Source organism: Vicia villosa, linkage group LG2 (assembly GCF_029867415.1).
Source record: "Vicia villosa cultivar HV-30 ecotype Madison, WI linkage group LG2, Vvil1.0, whole genome shotgun sequence".
NCBI lineage: Eukaryota > Viridiplantae > Streptophyta > Magnoliopsida > Fabales > Fabaceae > Vicia > Vicia villosa.
The window spans coordinates 146,200,019-146,216,442 of NC_081181.1; the positions used below are offsets into that span (position 1 = coordinate 146,200,019).

Genomic DNA, 16,424 nt, shown 5'->3' on the forward strand with positions numbered 1-16,424 from the left:
CATTTATGCTCAATTCCACCTAGAAGTAGATAATTTAGTTAGTTGATGATATGGATGAATATTGCTTAGTTTGTCAAAGTTCAAAGAAAGTTTGATTAAGTTTTGACACAAACTTAATCAAATTACAAACAGTAAATGTAATTTGCGATTTCCTTATCCTCCTGATATTTGAATTTCATTTCACTCATCTCAGACTCTGTAAGTGATTTGGATGTTAGAGTGCTAACATTGCAGGTTCTCCACCGTGTCATCATATCTGAGATCCGCACCACCATATTTTGGAGTACATCATGATCAGTCAAGCATATTTTTTGTTCTAGTACGGAACACATGCAAAAAGTCATTTTTAGATACCTTCAAAATTTTGTATTCGCATAATAAATATTTTTATATTCTTGTCAAATATATTTTGTTTATACATAGGTAAATATTATCTAATAGATTTAGGATATCAGCCCCTTAAAGATTTCTTAGAATCATATTAGATTTTCGCATGGATTCAAATGAATAAATGAAACCTTTAATTATCATTATTCTAGTCTTAGAAGTGTGATTGAAAGAATTTTTGATGTAGTTAAAACAAACCTAAAATATTACAAAAAATTCCTAAATTTCAAACTTAAATCTCAAATGACTATTATATAGGTTTGTTTTACACTTCATAACTATTTTAGAAGAACAAAATCAACCGACTTAAATATTTTTAAAAGTTTAGAAGACATCAGTGACTTATAAGACAATGAATAGATTTGAAGATAAAAATAATGTACCTACTAATAGTGAATAACAAACTCCAATTCGAATTGATGTAAGATATACTAAAGAAATAAAAAATACATAGACCAATTGACAAAATTAATGACGCGAAAACGACATTAATTTTATTTTAGGTGAATTCTTATTTACCCAATTCAAAAAGTTGAGTAAAATTATCTTTAATATAAAATGTCTTCGAAACAACAAATAATTGTACTATTTTATAATTAATTAAATATATTAAAATTAAATGAAATCTTGTAATTGGCTGAAAGTACACTACCAAATTTTTTGTGATGGGTAGATAAGTATCCTCTTATTTTTATGTTTGCTAACTTAGTTTTTAATTAGACCTAAAAATGATGTAGTTTTATTTTTCTAAAATATCCTCAAAAATAAATTTTCCACCATTATATTTCTACAAATATTATTCCAAAAACCAGTCAATAGTCCAAAACTGTTGAGCCGTACCATAAACATTAGGCATATCCAAAAATGAAAGCCAAATTCGCGGAAAAAAAAGTAGCGCCAAATTTGGAGCGCGAAAATTTCAAAATTTCAACGAAGTTGATGAAAAGCTCCAATGGAAAATTGGTTTTAACCCTATACCCCTCATATCCCTTTCTTCCAGCTTCCAACTTTGTCAATGTCGTCGCTTTCGTGCCCTTCTGGTTTGTATCTATATCTTACTAGAATGAATAATTTTGAGGGTTCTAATTTGTAAACCAAAAAAGGGTTTCATTTTGATTTGTGTTTTATTTTCAGAGCCTCCTGATGTTGGAAATTGGTTCTCAAGCTATGAATACCAGTCTCCCAATCTCGATTCCAATTTCACTCTTCAAGATTCGTCTTTTGGAAAACGCAAATCTCCGCATATTGATGAAGAACATGAAGAGGTTGTTAGAGAGAAGCTAGTACATTGTAATGAAACTTGTGTTAAAGATGATAATCATAGCGAAGATCCGTGTTTGACCAAGGTGGATGAATATCTTACTCACCTTTTCATTTTTTAATCTGAAAAAACTGATAAATAGAAATTTTACAATTTTTTTCCTGATTATTAATTTGCTGCTTGAAATTTTTCTTGCAGAATATGGATTCTTATAGCTCATCCTCACTCTTCTCTGGTTTGTACATTTTATGCATCTTTTATAATTTCTTTTTTGTTAATATGATTTATAACTATGTAGCAGCGACACCTCTGAAAAAATGTGTGTCTGTGTTAGACACCTTCACCGATACTTGTGATTACATTTAATTTATTTATTTTGTTTCAGTGTCGGGGTGTCTGTGCTTCATAGATCTATAATTTGGCTGCTATAAACCTTTCTCTGCAATTTTTTATTAATTTCAACTACCTAACAGTGATTGCCTGTGTGTTTTGTCCCCTTAAATCAAGAGCCTCCAAATATCAGAAACTGGTTCTCAAGCTACAATTATGAGTCTCCGGCGTTTGATACATGTAGTCTTTTAAATGACGAAGTTTCTGATGGAAATAAGTGTGTGGAGGAGAGGTTTGATATTAAAGTCATAAATAAGGATGAAACCAAGTCTGAGATTGTGCAGCCGGAAGTTTGTGTTGGACACAATGGCTCTTTTGATAAAAACAGGAAGGTAAAACATAAATTCCTGATTTCTCTTGTAAAATCTATGTTGCGGAATTAATTGGGTAAATGATACATATTTGGTTAATAGTAAATGTACCTAAATTCTAACCATGTGTCTTTGTAAAAATGGTAACAAACATTTATGCTCCATTCCACCTAAAAGTAGATCATTTAGTTAGTTGATGATATGAATGGATATTGCTTAGTTTGTGTAAGTTCAAAGAAAGTTTGATTAAGTTATGACTCAAAATACATGAATGTTTCTCCTGGTCATTTGAGCTCATTTTTTTTCTTTGGTGTTGGCAATGACAGGGTGATGGTAGCGCCGGAATGAAGAAAAATATAACTAATGCCAGTACTTCCCATACGGAAACACTTTTGCAGCCATGTATGCAAGATAAGGCAGTGCAACATAGTCTTGGTTCAACCAAGTATAATGAGATGGTGAACCGGAATCATGGAGGTCCGGGTCTTAATGGAATAGCCCATTTAATGTCACTGGACACTCATGCAAGTGCGATAAGACCTCTAAATCCGGTACAAAAGCATAGTATGGAAGAAGCAAAATTAAAAGTTGAAGTCCAAGCTAAGAAACTTGACATTAACACAAGTTTATCTAAAAGCTTCTCGGAAGGAAGCTCAGCTTGTACAGGAAATAAAGAAAATGACGGTTTTGTTACAACCAGGAAGAAAAGTAGCGCCAGAGCAAATGATGAAAATTCTTGGAAGAAACCAGAAAAGACATTATTGCAGTGTTCAACAAGTACAGGAACAGTTCCACTGGGATGTGAAAAGCGCAATGTTGCAAAGAGAAAGGCGTTGACAGAAGCAACAAATCTTCAACAGTCCAATGCTTTTGAGATTACAGGGAAATGGCAATGCCCACAGAAACGTAAACCGGATAAAGGGCCTGCTTTGAAGCAACTTAGGCTTGAGCGATGGGTTCACAAGGTTGAAAAGGTCTCCCCTCAATGACAAAGTTGGCTCATTTCCCAAATGCTGTAGCATTTTGGTTGTCTATGAAAGCAGTAAGTTCTATATAACATTAGGGGTGTATTACACATACTATCTTGTATTACTCTTGCAATTTGGTTGAGAGGGTTATGTTATGTTGTTTGTTGAATAATTTTTCATTACTGATCAATACTTAATTAGTTTTGATCTGCAACTTGTTGGTTTATGCTCATGAACTATTAAAATTGGTAATCTGAAATTTCTAATTAAAAGAAATGATTCCAAATAAGGCAACACCTTGAATAACATCAAAGATTCAAAATAATGACAAAAATATTGGCTTAAGATGGTATTTGTTATGCAGGAACTATACAAATAAGAAATAAATCATAACAGAAAACAATCATTTACATTCTGTAAAGGAATTGATATTGGTATGTAAGGTCCTCCTTCTCCATTGGTTGGTTTTTTTAGGCTCGAAGGCATTGGAGTCAAGGAAATGAACTGAAGGAGAAAGGCGATGGCGGGTTAGGGACTTGAACAACACCTTCTAGCATTTGCATGACCATCCTCATTGTTGGCCTTGTTTCAGGATGCTCAAGAATGCACCAAATTGCTATCTTTATCCATTTTTCTAACCTTCCAATGTCATTCAAGGCCTCTTGATCATTCTCCACAAGAGCATCTATTCTCCCTTCCATATAGCAATTACAAGCCCAATCTGCCAAAATCGTCTTCTCTTCCTCCCCGGACTCCATCAGCACCACACTTTTTCTGCAGCAAACAATTTCCAATAACATGGAGCCAAAGCTATAAACATCCACTTTAGCCGTCACAGGAACATTCTTGAACCATTCAGGAGCCACATATCCCCGGGTTCCACGAATCATTGTATTCGTTCTACTCTGATCAGCCAACAACAACTTGGCCAGTCCAAAATCAGAGATCTTAGCTGTAAAGTACTCATCTATGAGTATATTTTGAGGCTTTATGTCACAGTGAATGATGGGAGTGTCACACTCTTCATGTAAATACACCAACCCTCTAGCAATCCCCAAAGCAAATCCAACCCTTTGATTCCACTTGGGTTTGGTTTGTCCAAACAAGATATCTGCAAGACTACCGTTGCTCATGAACTCATACACCAACATTCTATGGATTCCCTCATCACAAAATCCAATCAACCTTACCAAGTTTTTGTGGCAGGTTTTACCAATGGCACTCAACTCAGTCTGGAATTCCTTATCGCGGTCTTGTGCTAACCGATCCAATCTCTTAACAGCAACAACATTACAAGATGCTGCTGCTTTTAATTCACCTTTGTAAACAATTCCATAGGAACCTCTACCTAGTTCTTCACCAAAACCCTGCGTAGCTTCTTTTAACGCGTTGTAACTAATGGAACATAAATTTGTTTCTAAGAGAGTTGCACCTTGGACAACAACCCTTTTCGGCTTCAACAAAATCACGAAAACAATTGCAGCCAAGAGTATGCTATTGAAGACAGCTGAACCAATAAGTAGTCCTCGAAGAGTCGGCTTAACATTGTCTTTTGTCAAGTCAGTGGAAGGACCAGTACCTATTTTACCAAGAGGAGAGACTCTTGTTTTAATAAGTACTATATGGCCACCATTTTCTGTTCTTCCATTGACAAGAGGCGATTTTTTCTTCCAACAAGTTTGGTCATTGAAAACAGCAACATCACACATACAATCATGCAAACAAGATTCTTGACAGTCCTGTTGAGAATAAGGCTGCAGCCTTTCATAATCTGATAAAGGCCAATTTACACCTTTAAGTTCAGTAAACTCATATAAATCTTCTAGCTTCACATTCAATCCTTCACCATTATCAGCTCCACAACCAAGTGTGAAGTTCAGTTGACACCCACCAAATCGATTACTCGGATCTATCAGCGAGTAACCATAAGGACATTTACAAGTAGGTCTCTGATTGTCCATGGAGCAATAGCTATTATATCCACAAGAATCACCACCCATTTCATTGTCCACATCATTGCAAATGTTCTCAGGAACATACCTCACAATAGTCCATTCTTGTTTCGCCTTTGTGTCTCTTGGATGAGAATATTGAGTGAAAACTCCATAATAATCAAGTGTTGCTCTATAATAATACAACTTAGGATCAGAATCCAAATTCCCCCACTGTGCACCCTGTGGTTTCATTCTAGTCCCATTATTTGTTTCCACATAAACATCTCCTGATTCATTAAAAACCAATCTCGAAGAAGCCGAGTTAGGAACATCAATTGTATAGTAAGATTCGTAACGAAATTGACTAGGCCATGCAAGTGGACTTAACATGAGATTTTTATCAGCATCATTAAAATAAAGCTGGAAAATTCCACTTGTAAAGTTGTTCTCAGAGAATCTTGAAGTTAAGGTGTTACTTAACCCAAGAGATTGATTAGGCAAAAGGGTATCAGTAGTAAAATCGAAACTTTCCCAAACAGTCGAATTGTTGTTTACAAGAACAAAGTTTCCAGTGTCAAGCATGTTTCCATAGGAAACAACAGCGTTTGGCTGTGCTGTCCAAATGGTTACATCTTGTGGAGTAGTCAAAGTAAGTCCTCCTGATGTTAACTGAATCTTTGATCCTGTTGGTGCTTGTAAGAGATTGTTGTTGTTGTTTGAGTCTCTGGCAGTCCAAACAATGGTTTTATCAGGTATTTTGCTGTACCATATTGCAAGCATGAAAGGGTTTGTCGAGGTGTTGAGTTGGCGAAATCCGAAGGCGAATTCACCAGAAGGTGATAGCCATGAATTGTTATTGGTGGTGGTGGCTGTGAGTGATGAAATTGGAGCAATGTTTCCATGGACTAACGTAAGTTGAAGAAAGAGAATGAAAATCATGGGAAGGGTAGAGGAAGCCATTTCTGAGAAATGATAGATGGTGTTAGAAAATTGTGAAATATGTATATTAATGGTGCAAGTAATTGAATATTATATATGTGATGTCTTGTTATTATTTGTTAATTTCAGTGTAACTTCCAAATTGACCAAAGACATGCATAAAAAAATGTTTGCAATTGACGCGTTTAACTTACATGCATGATGCATGCATTAGAACTAAAATTTTGATGAAAATTCAAGTTGAGAATCATTCAATAATTCACATAGTCACAACTCCTCTTTTGCCTGTCAAAAAAGTAATCTCTTTTCTCTGTATATATTGTTGAATTATTGCTTAGACTGAGTATTTGCAAAGTTATCATATTAACAATTTGTCATCTGTTGCTTTCACAATAACAACGTGTATATATATTATAAGCTTGAATATATTTTTATTAGTGGAAACAATCTTCAAATGATATTAGAGTCTAATGTTAGGTGTGAGGGGTGTGTTTAGTCTAACATTTGACAACACATGGCTTGAATTTGATGTTATAAATTGAAACAATCTTTATTCCTTTAAATTGCATATAAGGCATGAATTTGATTCTATTGATTGGTATAAAGTTAATGAGATTATGATGGTTCCATATGAGACACCACCTAATCTTCAATGTTTTGTACGAAGTCTTGAAAAATCAAATTCCAAATTCTGCAATCCAAAAAAAATTGACTTTCAAAATCTTTTAAGAGCTTTGAATATCCCCCGATTATTGGACAACTCAACTTCCTTAAACTTCTATAATCTCAATTGAACTCCAATGAAAGCATGACCAATCTTTTTGAAAAAAGTTAAATAAGTATTGAGTAAAAAGGCTTTCCCCCAATCAATTTTTATTAGTGTTTAATTGACAGCCCAATTGACGCCATTAAAACACTACTCCCTCCATTTTTTTATTATAAGTCATTTTGGAAAAAAAATATGTATTTAAATATAAGTCGCTTTACAATTCCAATGAATAATTAATGTTACTTTTCCTATTATATCCTTAAAAATTTATTATTCTCTCTTTTCAATTATATCAATTTATCTTCCATATGTCATTAATAATTTTGTAAAAACCTTCATAATTTTCTTATTTTCATACAATAATTATTATTTTTCTTAAACTGTGTGAAAAGTATAAAACGATTTATAATAAAAAAACGGAGGGAGTATATCACTTATACAAAATTTTCTATCTAAATATGTTAGACAAAATTTTCTATCTAAATGTTTTAAAATATTTTAATGCCTCAATAAATATCTTAAGAGTTTTCAAAAAGAAAAGAAAGAAAAAAAATATTAAATAAAAGATCAAAATATTCAATTGAATATGATTAAAGAATATATGTAAGAAAAATAAATGAGAAAATGCATTAAGAAACAAATTTAAATAACATGATCCGAAATAACATTTAATTTTTTTTGGAGAGATTTGAACAATGTAGTTTTGAAATATTAAAAAAGAAGGTGTAATTCAAATCAGTAAAAAAAAACTCAAATTACAAGCAATTGAGACTAATCCAACTGAAATTCAAATAAATAAGACGTGCATTTTTAATGATAGGTAATGAAATGAGGTGATTCAAATCATAAATAAAATATATAATTTAATTTAAAAATATTGGAACAATTAGGGTTTTAGGAAGGAGAAGAAAGAAAAAGAAGAGATTATTGAGAAAAGAGATTTTATTAAAGTGAAGTTGCAATTAAACTGCACAACTATTTTGAATTACAACATCATATGTTTATTTATAGGCCACTAATGCCAACGCTCAACACATATAAAGTTGCCCTTTCAAGATAACAACTATATGATGTATTCAACTCTGTTGAATACAGCTGGCCCTCCATCTACTTTGACTAGGTTGCACGATCTTGTTGAATACAAACTACTTCATCAAACCATGAATTACATCTTCTAACACACCTCATAATTCATGTTTTTAATACTTCTATTCATCTCATCAAACTTGATTTTCTTTAGGGGCTTGGTGAGTATATCACCTAGTTGTAGTTCTGACTTGCAATGCTCAAGTTCAAGTTTTTCTCTATTTACTTGATCCCTTAGAAAATGACACCCCCTCTCTATGTGTTTACTTCGACCATGACACATAGGATGATTGACTAGGTCGATAGGTGACTTGTTATCAGCAAACAACTTTCTTTTCTTTGGTTCCATGATCTTAAGTTCTTCTAGCAGCATCTCTATCCATTCTGCCTGACATGTTGCATACGATGCAACCACGTACTCAACATCACATGATGATAAAGCCACATTGTTTTGCTTCCTTGATCTCCAAGATATTAGAGCGCATTTGATCATGAATATGAAGTCTGTAGTACTCTTCTTCTCGTCTTAGTCTCCACTAAAGTTTTAATTAGTGTAACCATGTATCTCTGCATCTGTGTTGGTCTTCTCTTGTCTTGGCATCCGCACACTGTGATCAATATTACCTTTAAATTATCGCAACACTCTCTTGACTGCAATAAGATGACATTCTTGGGGGCTCTCCATGAATCTGCTCAACAATTTGACACATTGAAAAATGTCTAGCCTTGTATTAAAAAGATACCCCAAGGATCCAATAATTTGTTTGTACAATGTTGCACTTAAAAACTCATCATTTGTATCCTTATTCAACTCTGCTCTAGTTTCTAATGGCGTGGTAGCTTTATTACAGTTGGTTATCTTTAACTTTTTAAGATATCTTGAACATACTTCTTTTGGTACAAGAACATTCATTCACTTGTGTCTTTGAACTCCATCCCTAAGAAATACGACAATTTCCCCAGGTTAAACATTTCAAACTCTTGCATCAGCTTTGACTTGACTATTCTTATCTCTGCTTCATCTACGCCTATGATCAACAAATCATCCACATACATGCATAAAATGATTCAGCTGATCCTATTTGCATCATTAACATATACTATTATGTTTTGAGGCACACTTTGTGAAACCTGCTTCGATCAGGAAGTTATCTATTCTCTTATTCCAAGCCCTTGAGGCTTGCTTCAAGCCATACAAAGCCTTCCTCAATTTGTACACCTTATATTCTTGCCTTTTGATTTCGAATCCTGATGGTTGAGTTACACATACCTCTTTTTCCAATGGTCCATTCAGAAATGTTGACATTACATCTAATTGATCTATCTTCCATCATTTGTATGTTGCTTTTGACACAACAATACTGATTGTTTCTAACCTTACAACAGGTGCATATAGTTCGTCAAAATCAATACCAGGTTTTTGTAGGAAACCTCTCGCCACTAGTCTTTCCTTATGCTTGGCAATTTCACCGTTTTGCCTTTTCCTCACCTTGTAGACCCACTTCACATCCATTGGCTTCTTGATAGATCTTTTGACAAGCTCCTAGGTCCTGTTCTTCTTGATTTACCTGAGTTATTCTTTCATGGTTGCCAACCAATTCACATCATTCATGGCTTAATCCAAGTTAATTGGTTCTAATTCATCCATCATAACTTCTTCTTCTATGAGATTACCATCTACATCAATTGCTTGATATGGAAATCTCTCATATCCAGCTATCCTTGTTGACTCAGTTCTTGTTCTAATCAATCTTCTAACATTCTGCTCTGGTGGTTCTTCATTCCGATTGGTTGTGACTTCAGTTTGTTGGTCTTTTTCTTCAAGCACAATTAAGACTGTCTCTTGCATATGTCGATATGACACTTGATTCCAATTGCACCCTTTGATTTCGTCCAGCCGAACATCTCTTTTGATCACTAGTTTATCATCATTTGGTGAATACAACTTGTATGCACCAGTCAAATGATACCTATGAGCACCATGATCTGACTTCAATCATCTAGCTTCTTCCTTAATTGCTTAAGTACACTCCTGAGATCCAAATACTCTAAGATGACTTACATTTGGATTTTGTGCTCTCTAAGCCTTATGAGGTGTCCTGTAGACCATCTTCTTAGTTAGAAACCTGTTAAGTATGTACTGCTATCAAAGCTGCTCCTCCCCAAAATCTGTTTGGCATTTCTTTAGCTTTTAATATATTTATGGCCATGTTCAATATAGTTCGATTCTTCCTCTCTGCTATACCATTATGTCGATGTGTATATAGTGCAATAACTTCATGCTTTATACCTTCCTAATTGTATAATTTGGCAGCTTATCTAGAGGTGTGTTCACCTCCACCATCAATTCTCAGTTTCTTTAATTTGCATTCACTCTACTTTTCAACATGCAATTTAAACTCCTTGAACTGGATGAATATCTCACTCTTCTTTTCGATCAGATAAATATGTAGATCTATGTGCTTGCATGTAACAACTAAGTTTTGATGTCAACAACACATCAACAAACATGAAGTACTCAAACTTAGGCCCCAAGAAATTTCTATAACTCCTAAACGATTGGCAACTAATCTATATCACACCGTGCCATTTTGAGAATCATAACAACCATATTCATTTAAAGTAATCTATTAGATTAATAGATTAAATAGTTAATGAGGCCCATGTATTATTTCTTTAATGATAAAAAATTATAATAGATTTCTCATGTCACAAGATATCTTCAATGTTAATAGCCTTATCGAAATCCACTTGAGCATTCTTTTCTTCTCTAAGCAAAACTTCAATTTCATCATCATTTTGAATTAGATCCTGAATGATTGACAATTCGGTTGCAGTACCCTTGACCCGACTATGAACATTCCCAAAGACCTTCTTGTTCCAAATTCTGAGCTTTGTTTTGTGAATTTGAATTTTGTTTAAAATGTACACGAGCATCCAACCAATTAGGTGTTTCAACCATTATTAATAAAACTATAGCAAGAATCATGTAAAGTCCATATTTTGTGAAATTTGTAGGAAGATATGGCTTTGGCACTAGTGAAATTAAATTCAAAAGAAATTTAGAAGTGATCAGACCTAATTCCAGGTAAAGTAGTGAAAGACATGGAAGCACAATCAACCAACAAAGATTGGTTGCAAGAGATCATATCAAGCCTTCTTTCCACCATGCCATTACCTGTTCTCCCATTGGACCATGTATAGAAAGTCCCATTTGCATCATATCTACCAAAATGTTTTGGCCAGTCCAATGTGACAAGTCCAAGATGGAGGTTATATTGGGGGGTGTCTACCTCTATTCTCATGAGCTCCCAAAATTGAGTTTAAGTCACCTAAAAAATACCAAAGGAAAGGATGAGAAGATTGCAACATAGAAAGGTCTTTCCAAATGTTTCTTATTTTAATATGACACATGAAGACATAAACTGCAACAATATAGAATTTATAGAGTTATGCTCAACCATCAAGGGAACTAACTGACCAGTTAGAAATATTATGTGAAGATTCATGATCTTGTCACAGATACACCTAAGATTAGGGGCCAAATCAGTTCTAGAGTCCAAGGCAAAAAGCTTTAAGCCTAATCTATCAAAGAATCTAAAAGGAAACTTGTCAAAAATCATCTGTGGTTCAGCTAAAAATACAAAAAATTTGTTTCTAAGCTAAAAGCATGGACTTTAAATCCAATCTTGTTGGGGAATTTTCTAAGCCCCTTGCAATTAAAAAATACTTCATGAGGGAGAATCAGTGAGAACCAAATTTAGATTTGGTTGCATACACTTCTAGGCTTTTTCTTTTGAGATATTGATAAGGCAAGTGAGTACTTGAGAAATTGTGTTTCCAAGCCCTTATTATCTTTATCTATATTATCAGTTGCATCCTGATCAACCAAAATGGACCAAGAATTTGCAAGGAAGGCATTGTTTTTATTGGTGTTGGGGTTCTCCTCATGGGTTACTATGCCATCTTCCACCTCATAGGAAGCATCAACAAAGTCTCAATCATCAGAACTTAAGACATTAGTGTCTTCCACTAGTTGGGGGTTTCAAGGTTAATCTCAACAATATGTGTTTGGCTAGTATCAACAAAAGGGGCTTTGTTAGTGTCATTAATAGGTGATTGGTGACTCAACATGACATTAATCCCATGCCAATCATATTTATCTTTGATTGTCTCACATTTCTTACTAGATTCAACAAACTCCATTGATTGTTTACCCTTGGAGGGAGAAGACATATAATTACTTGAATCACTCTTTCTAATCCCATCTCCAATTCTATTTGTCTTTTGAACAAATTATTTCTTTAGTTTCCATCGCTTTTTTAATAGTTGGTTGTTACTCATTATTCAAACTATTTTCCTCCTTAGTAGAAAGTTTGCAAATATCAAGATAGTGGCTTCTTTTCTTACATAATGTAAAATAGTGTGGAAAGTTTTCACATTCCAACTCATTGAAAAAACATAACCTTGTCTTTCAACAAAAATTGTGTACATAATATCACTAAAGACATCCATATCTACAAGGACTCTAACAAAATATTATTAAGGTTCTATATATCATAAATTTAGTAGATGCAATGTCAGGGCAAATAATCATGGGCAAATAATCATACGTATGTTACTAGCATTGACAAATACAATCTTTGACCTATAGTATTTTTGTGCCAAGTAGAGATGACAACGGGGCGGGTCGGGGGCGGTTATTACCCCTCACAAACCTAAACCCGAATTCTCAAACAATCTCCATTCCCCCTCTCAAACCCAAACGAAAATGGAGAATTAAAACCCAAACCCGACCTAAACGGGTTCGAGTTGGATTTCGGTATCTCCGTTCCGCCACCATCCATTTAGTAAAGAGTAATGCTATATAGTAAGAATCATTTGAGCAAGAAAGACAAGAATGTATATTTGTCATTATTTTAGAGGATAATTTTAAATTTATTTTAAATTTAATTTCCTTTTTAATATGAATCATGGGGTAGTGGTAGTAATGAATGGTTGAGATTTAATTCTTGTCTTTCTTACTTTCATACTTTCTTACTAACAATCATCTTCTTTTAGTAAAATATTTTAAATAGTAAATACAAAACAAAACATCAAAACATTGTCCACATATTTAATATTTTAAATTATCATAAATAATTAATAATATATATAATAAAAAACAGAAAGAGCTCAGGATAAGTACTAATGTCTTCCTTAATTTTTTAATGAAAAAGGGCGGACTGTTCACAAGGTTCCATTTTAGTGAGCTTGTGATACACATAAAATACAATAAATTTTTTAATGAACTTGCAAGAGCATGTCTTCCTTAATTGATAATGAAATACAATAATTTTTTCCCCTTAAATAAAATAAATATTAAACAAAAAAAAAACAACAAATCTCATATTCCCATACCAAACAAGCCCACCTCCTCCACTTCAATTTCTCTCAAGTGTTTTGTCCATTAAAGCTTTTTGCCTTTTTATCTTCTTTCGCTTTTGATAGTCCCACCACCTCCCAAATTTGTTGCCCTTGAGCTACTTAGAATTTAGAATCACATAATTACAGCAACAGTTTTTTTAATTAAAAAATTCGTAACAATATGTATTCCACGTCAGCATTACACTTCAACTGGCCAATACTTTATCTTCACGTGTGCAATGTGCCACTTGGCTTCCCACTTGCGCCATTTTTCAATCCAGCTTGAGCTGTCACCATTGGCTCCACCACCTTCTTCTTCCGTTTCACCGACGACCCACTCTCCGACGACGAAGAAGACAGCTCCGACGCCGAAAACCGTTTCGAAGGCACTCTAACCGGGTCTGGTTCACCCGAATTAACCCGAAGCGGAAAATTCAATATAGCCCGCGAGCCACGCATCTTGTACGCAGCTTGATCATAAGCCAAAGCTGCATCCTCAGCTGTTTCAAAAGTTCCAAGCCAAACCCGCGCCCCATTTTTAGCCGGATCACGAATCTCCGCCGCAAACTTCCCCCACGGCCGTCGCCTCACTCCCCGGTAATGCTTACCCTTCGCCGGAGCAGGAACAACATTCTCCGACGCACTCTTCACCACCGGAAAAACATCCGGCTCTGATTTCACTATCGCCGCCGGCATGAAACACGAGGAAAAACTCTCCGGTGAAGCTCCGTCGAGAGATGGAACCCACCCAACGTTAACAGCGTCGCGAAGTACACTGTAAAGTAGCATATCCTCTGAATCATCTTCTCTGAGAGGAAGTTCTCCCCAATTCTCACTCATGCATGGGTACAGTTTGTTGAAACTCGAGCTCCGACAATAACGTGGAACATTAGACGAATCTCCGAATGTAAGAACATCGGAATCTCCGAGTAAGTGAATCCTAATAGAATCTAAACTTTCTCTGTACATTTCGTGTTTTTTTTTTTTTATATTTTTTGTGTGTCTGTCAAATAAGTCTTGGGAAAATTTAGAATTTGATTTTTGAGAGAAAAAAATGGTAGTGAATTGAATATTTGAATTTGGAAGGAAAAAGGTATTTATAGGAGTGAAGATTCATGAATTTAGAAATTAGAATTGTCACCAAGACTTTGAAAATTATTGCCATTATGAAAAAAACAGTTTTGGATTTAAGTTTAATGAAAATTTAAGTAACTTTCTATGGTATTGGTCTCGTCCTTAGCTTCTTGGAAGGTTCTCATGTGCAAATTCTAGAGACTAATTGGTTAGATTTAATCACATGTTTAATTTTTGTAATAAAAGATTTTGTTTTTGTGACGTAGTTTGTATGACGAGAATAAGGGCGTGAGCAAGTTGCACGTCTGCTTGTCTTGTCTTAATTTTGCCTCATAGAAGAGTCATAGTATTAGTAGCCAAGAAAGTTCCTTCCACCCTCGCCAAGGTTAGTGTCTAGTGGTGGACTCAGAAGTCAGAACCAAGACTAAGGTAGAAACTATAGTTATTGTTAGATATTTTGTAAGGTACTATATACATTATTGAAGAATTAATTATTACTAACATATATTTACACTTTGGCAAAAATTTGAATTTGGACCTTCAACTCCTTTAAATCCTTAGCACAACTACACTTGAGCGACCTCTTCCTTCTTATTATTGATGAAATACTATGATCAAGACGCATGGTATTTAGTGTTTATTGAAAATTATGAGTGAATTTTGTTTGTTAATCATGAGACCATATTTGGTTCCACTTCGAATAGCTTCCCTGTATGCTTACTTCATTATGGTCGTTGTTGCAAAATCGATGTCAAGAATAAAGTATAATAATTTTTTTGGCAAAAAACCAACAAGGTTAAAAAAAAAAGTAGAAGAGCAATAAGAACAAAAAAAATTGGTTATAACTGTTAATTTTTTCTTTATCTTTCAATCAAGAGTACAAGTGATACACGAATAACAAATAACCCTCTTACCATAAATTAGGATTTGTAGTATGCAAAGAGACTCGTATGCTATTTATAATAAACCTAACATACTAAACTAATGGGCTTTTTTCACAAATATTCATTACAAGCTAACTTAAACAATTGGACATAACAAACATGTCCAATTCGAAATACTAACAACCCTAGCATTTCGACACCCACATACTAGAACACACATCGATTACAATATATAGGTCTTCGGCACCAGCATGTGAACATACTTTGACGACATGCATAAATCTTGTCGACCCAAAAGCTACTCTTTGACCCAATAGAGTTTGATCCAATTCTCACAAATCTCCACTTTGGAACAAAATCTATAACATCAAAGAACAAGCTAGCTTTCTTCGTGAAGCTTAATCAACTGCATTGTAATCTGTCGAAACCTTTAGCACTTGAACTTCTCCACGCTCGATTAACCCTATGACGAAATACAACTCACATCGATGTGTTTGGCTCGCTCATGATATATTGAGTTCTTCGACAGGTGTATAGCACTTTGACTATCACATTTAACAGTGATACCTCAACCTTGAAGTTTCAGCTCCTTAGCAAAACCTTCAAGCCACAATGTTTCTTTCACAACTTCAGTGAAGGCAATATATTTCGCTTCAGTGATTGATAAAGCAACAACCTCATGAAGTGTTGTTTTCCAACCAATTGTTGTGCCAAACATAGTGAAAACATGTCTAAAAATAGATTTTATGGAATCTATACAATCTGCACAATCAAAGTCGACATCTCCTTCGATTACTACTTTATTATCTTCACCCAAGGCTCCACCGTAAATTAGGACTCTATTTGTTAGAAATATCGGAGAGATCGAATGGATCCAGGCTGAATCGCGAACGGAATCACTTTCCTTAAAAGTATTTCAAGCACACTCTCGATTGTCTTAGAGTTGGAACGGCCTGAATACCCAGGATAATTCAGCCTTACTCGAGTCTGCACAAGACCGGTGAAGAAACTCGAA

The 16,424-nt window shown here is 34.5% G+C and overlaps 2 protein-coding genes and 1 pseudogene across 2 annotated transcripts; 1 reads left to right on the forward strand and 2 right to left on the reverse strand.

Annotated features, from left to right (window-relative positions):
- The first annotated feature begins 1,296 nt into the window (after positions 1–1,296).
- On the forward strand, positions 1,297–3,414 carry LOC131652350 (uncharacterized). Its single transcript, XM_058922193.1, has 5 exons — positions 1,297–1,427; positions 1,522–1,733; positions 1,847–1,883; positions 2,156–2,370; positions 2,676–3,414. Exons 1-5 carry the CDS (start codon positions 1,403–1,405, stop codon positions 3,336–3,338), a joined length of 1,152 nt encoding a protein of 383 aa, XP_058778176.1. The 5' UTR covers positions 1,297–1,402; the 3' UTR covers positions 3,339–3,414.
- Positions 3,415–3,545: 131 nt separating this feature from the next.
- Positions 3,546–6,236, reverse strand: LOC131652349 (G-type lectin S-receptor-like serine/threonine-protein kinase LECRK3). The gene has a single exon (XM_058922192.1). The coding sequence runs from the start codon at positions 6,209–6,211 to the stop codon at positions 3,809–3,811; it is 2,403 nt and encodes an 800-aa protein (XP_058778175.1). The 5' UTR covers positions 6,212–6,236; the 3' UTR covers positions 3,546–3,808.
- Positions 6,237–13,269: 7,033 nt separating this feature from the next.
- Positions 13,270–14,606, reverse strand: LOC131652351 (ethylene-responsive transcription factor 1A-like; annotated as a pseudogene).
- Between the last annotated feature and the right edge of the window lie 1,818 nt (positions 14,607–16,424).

What these genes read in the sequence shown, in the direction of transcription:
- LOC131652349 (XM_058922192.1), bottom strand. Translation starts at nt 6,211, where the DNA reads ATGGCTTCCTCTACCCTTCCCATGATTTTCATTCTCTTTCTTCAACTT.
- LOC131652350 (XM_058922193.1), top strand. Translation starts at nt 1,403, where the DNA reads ATGTCGTCGCTTTCGTGCCCTTCTG. An exon ending in AAGATCCGTGTTTGACCAAG is followed by an intron (nt 1,734 to 1,846) that starts GTGGATGAATAT and finishes TTTTTCTTGCAG; the next exon opens with AATATGGATTCTTATAGCTC. An exon ending in CTTTTGATAAAAACAGGAAG is followed by an intron (nt 2,371 to 2,675) that starts GTAAAACATAAA and finishes TGGCAATGACAG; the next exon opens with GGTGATGGTAGCGCCGGAAT.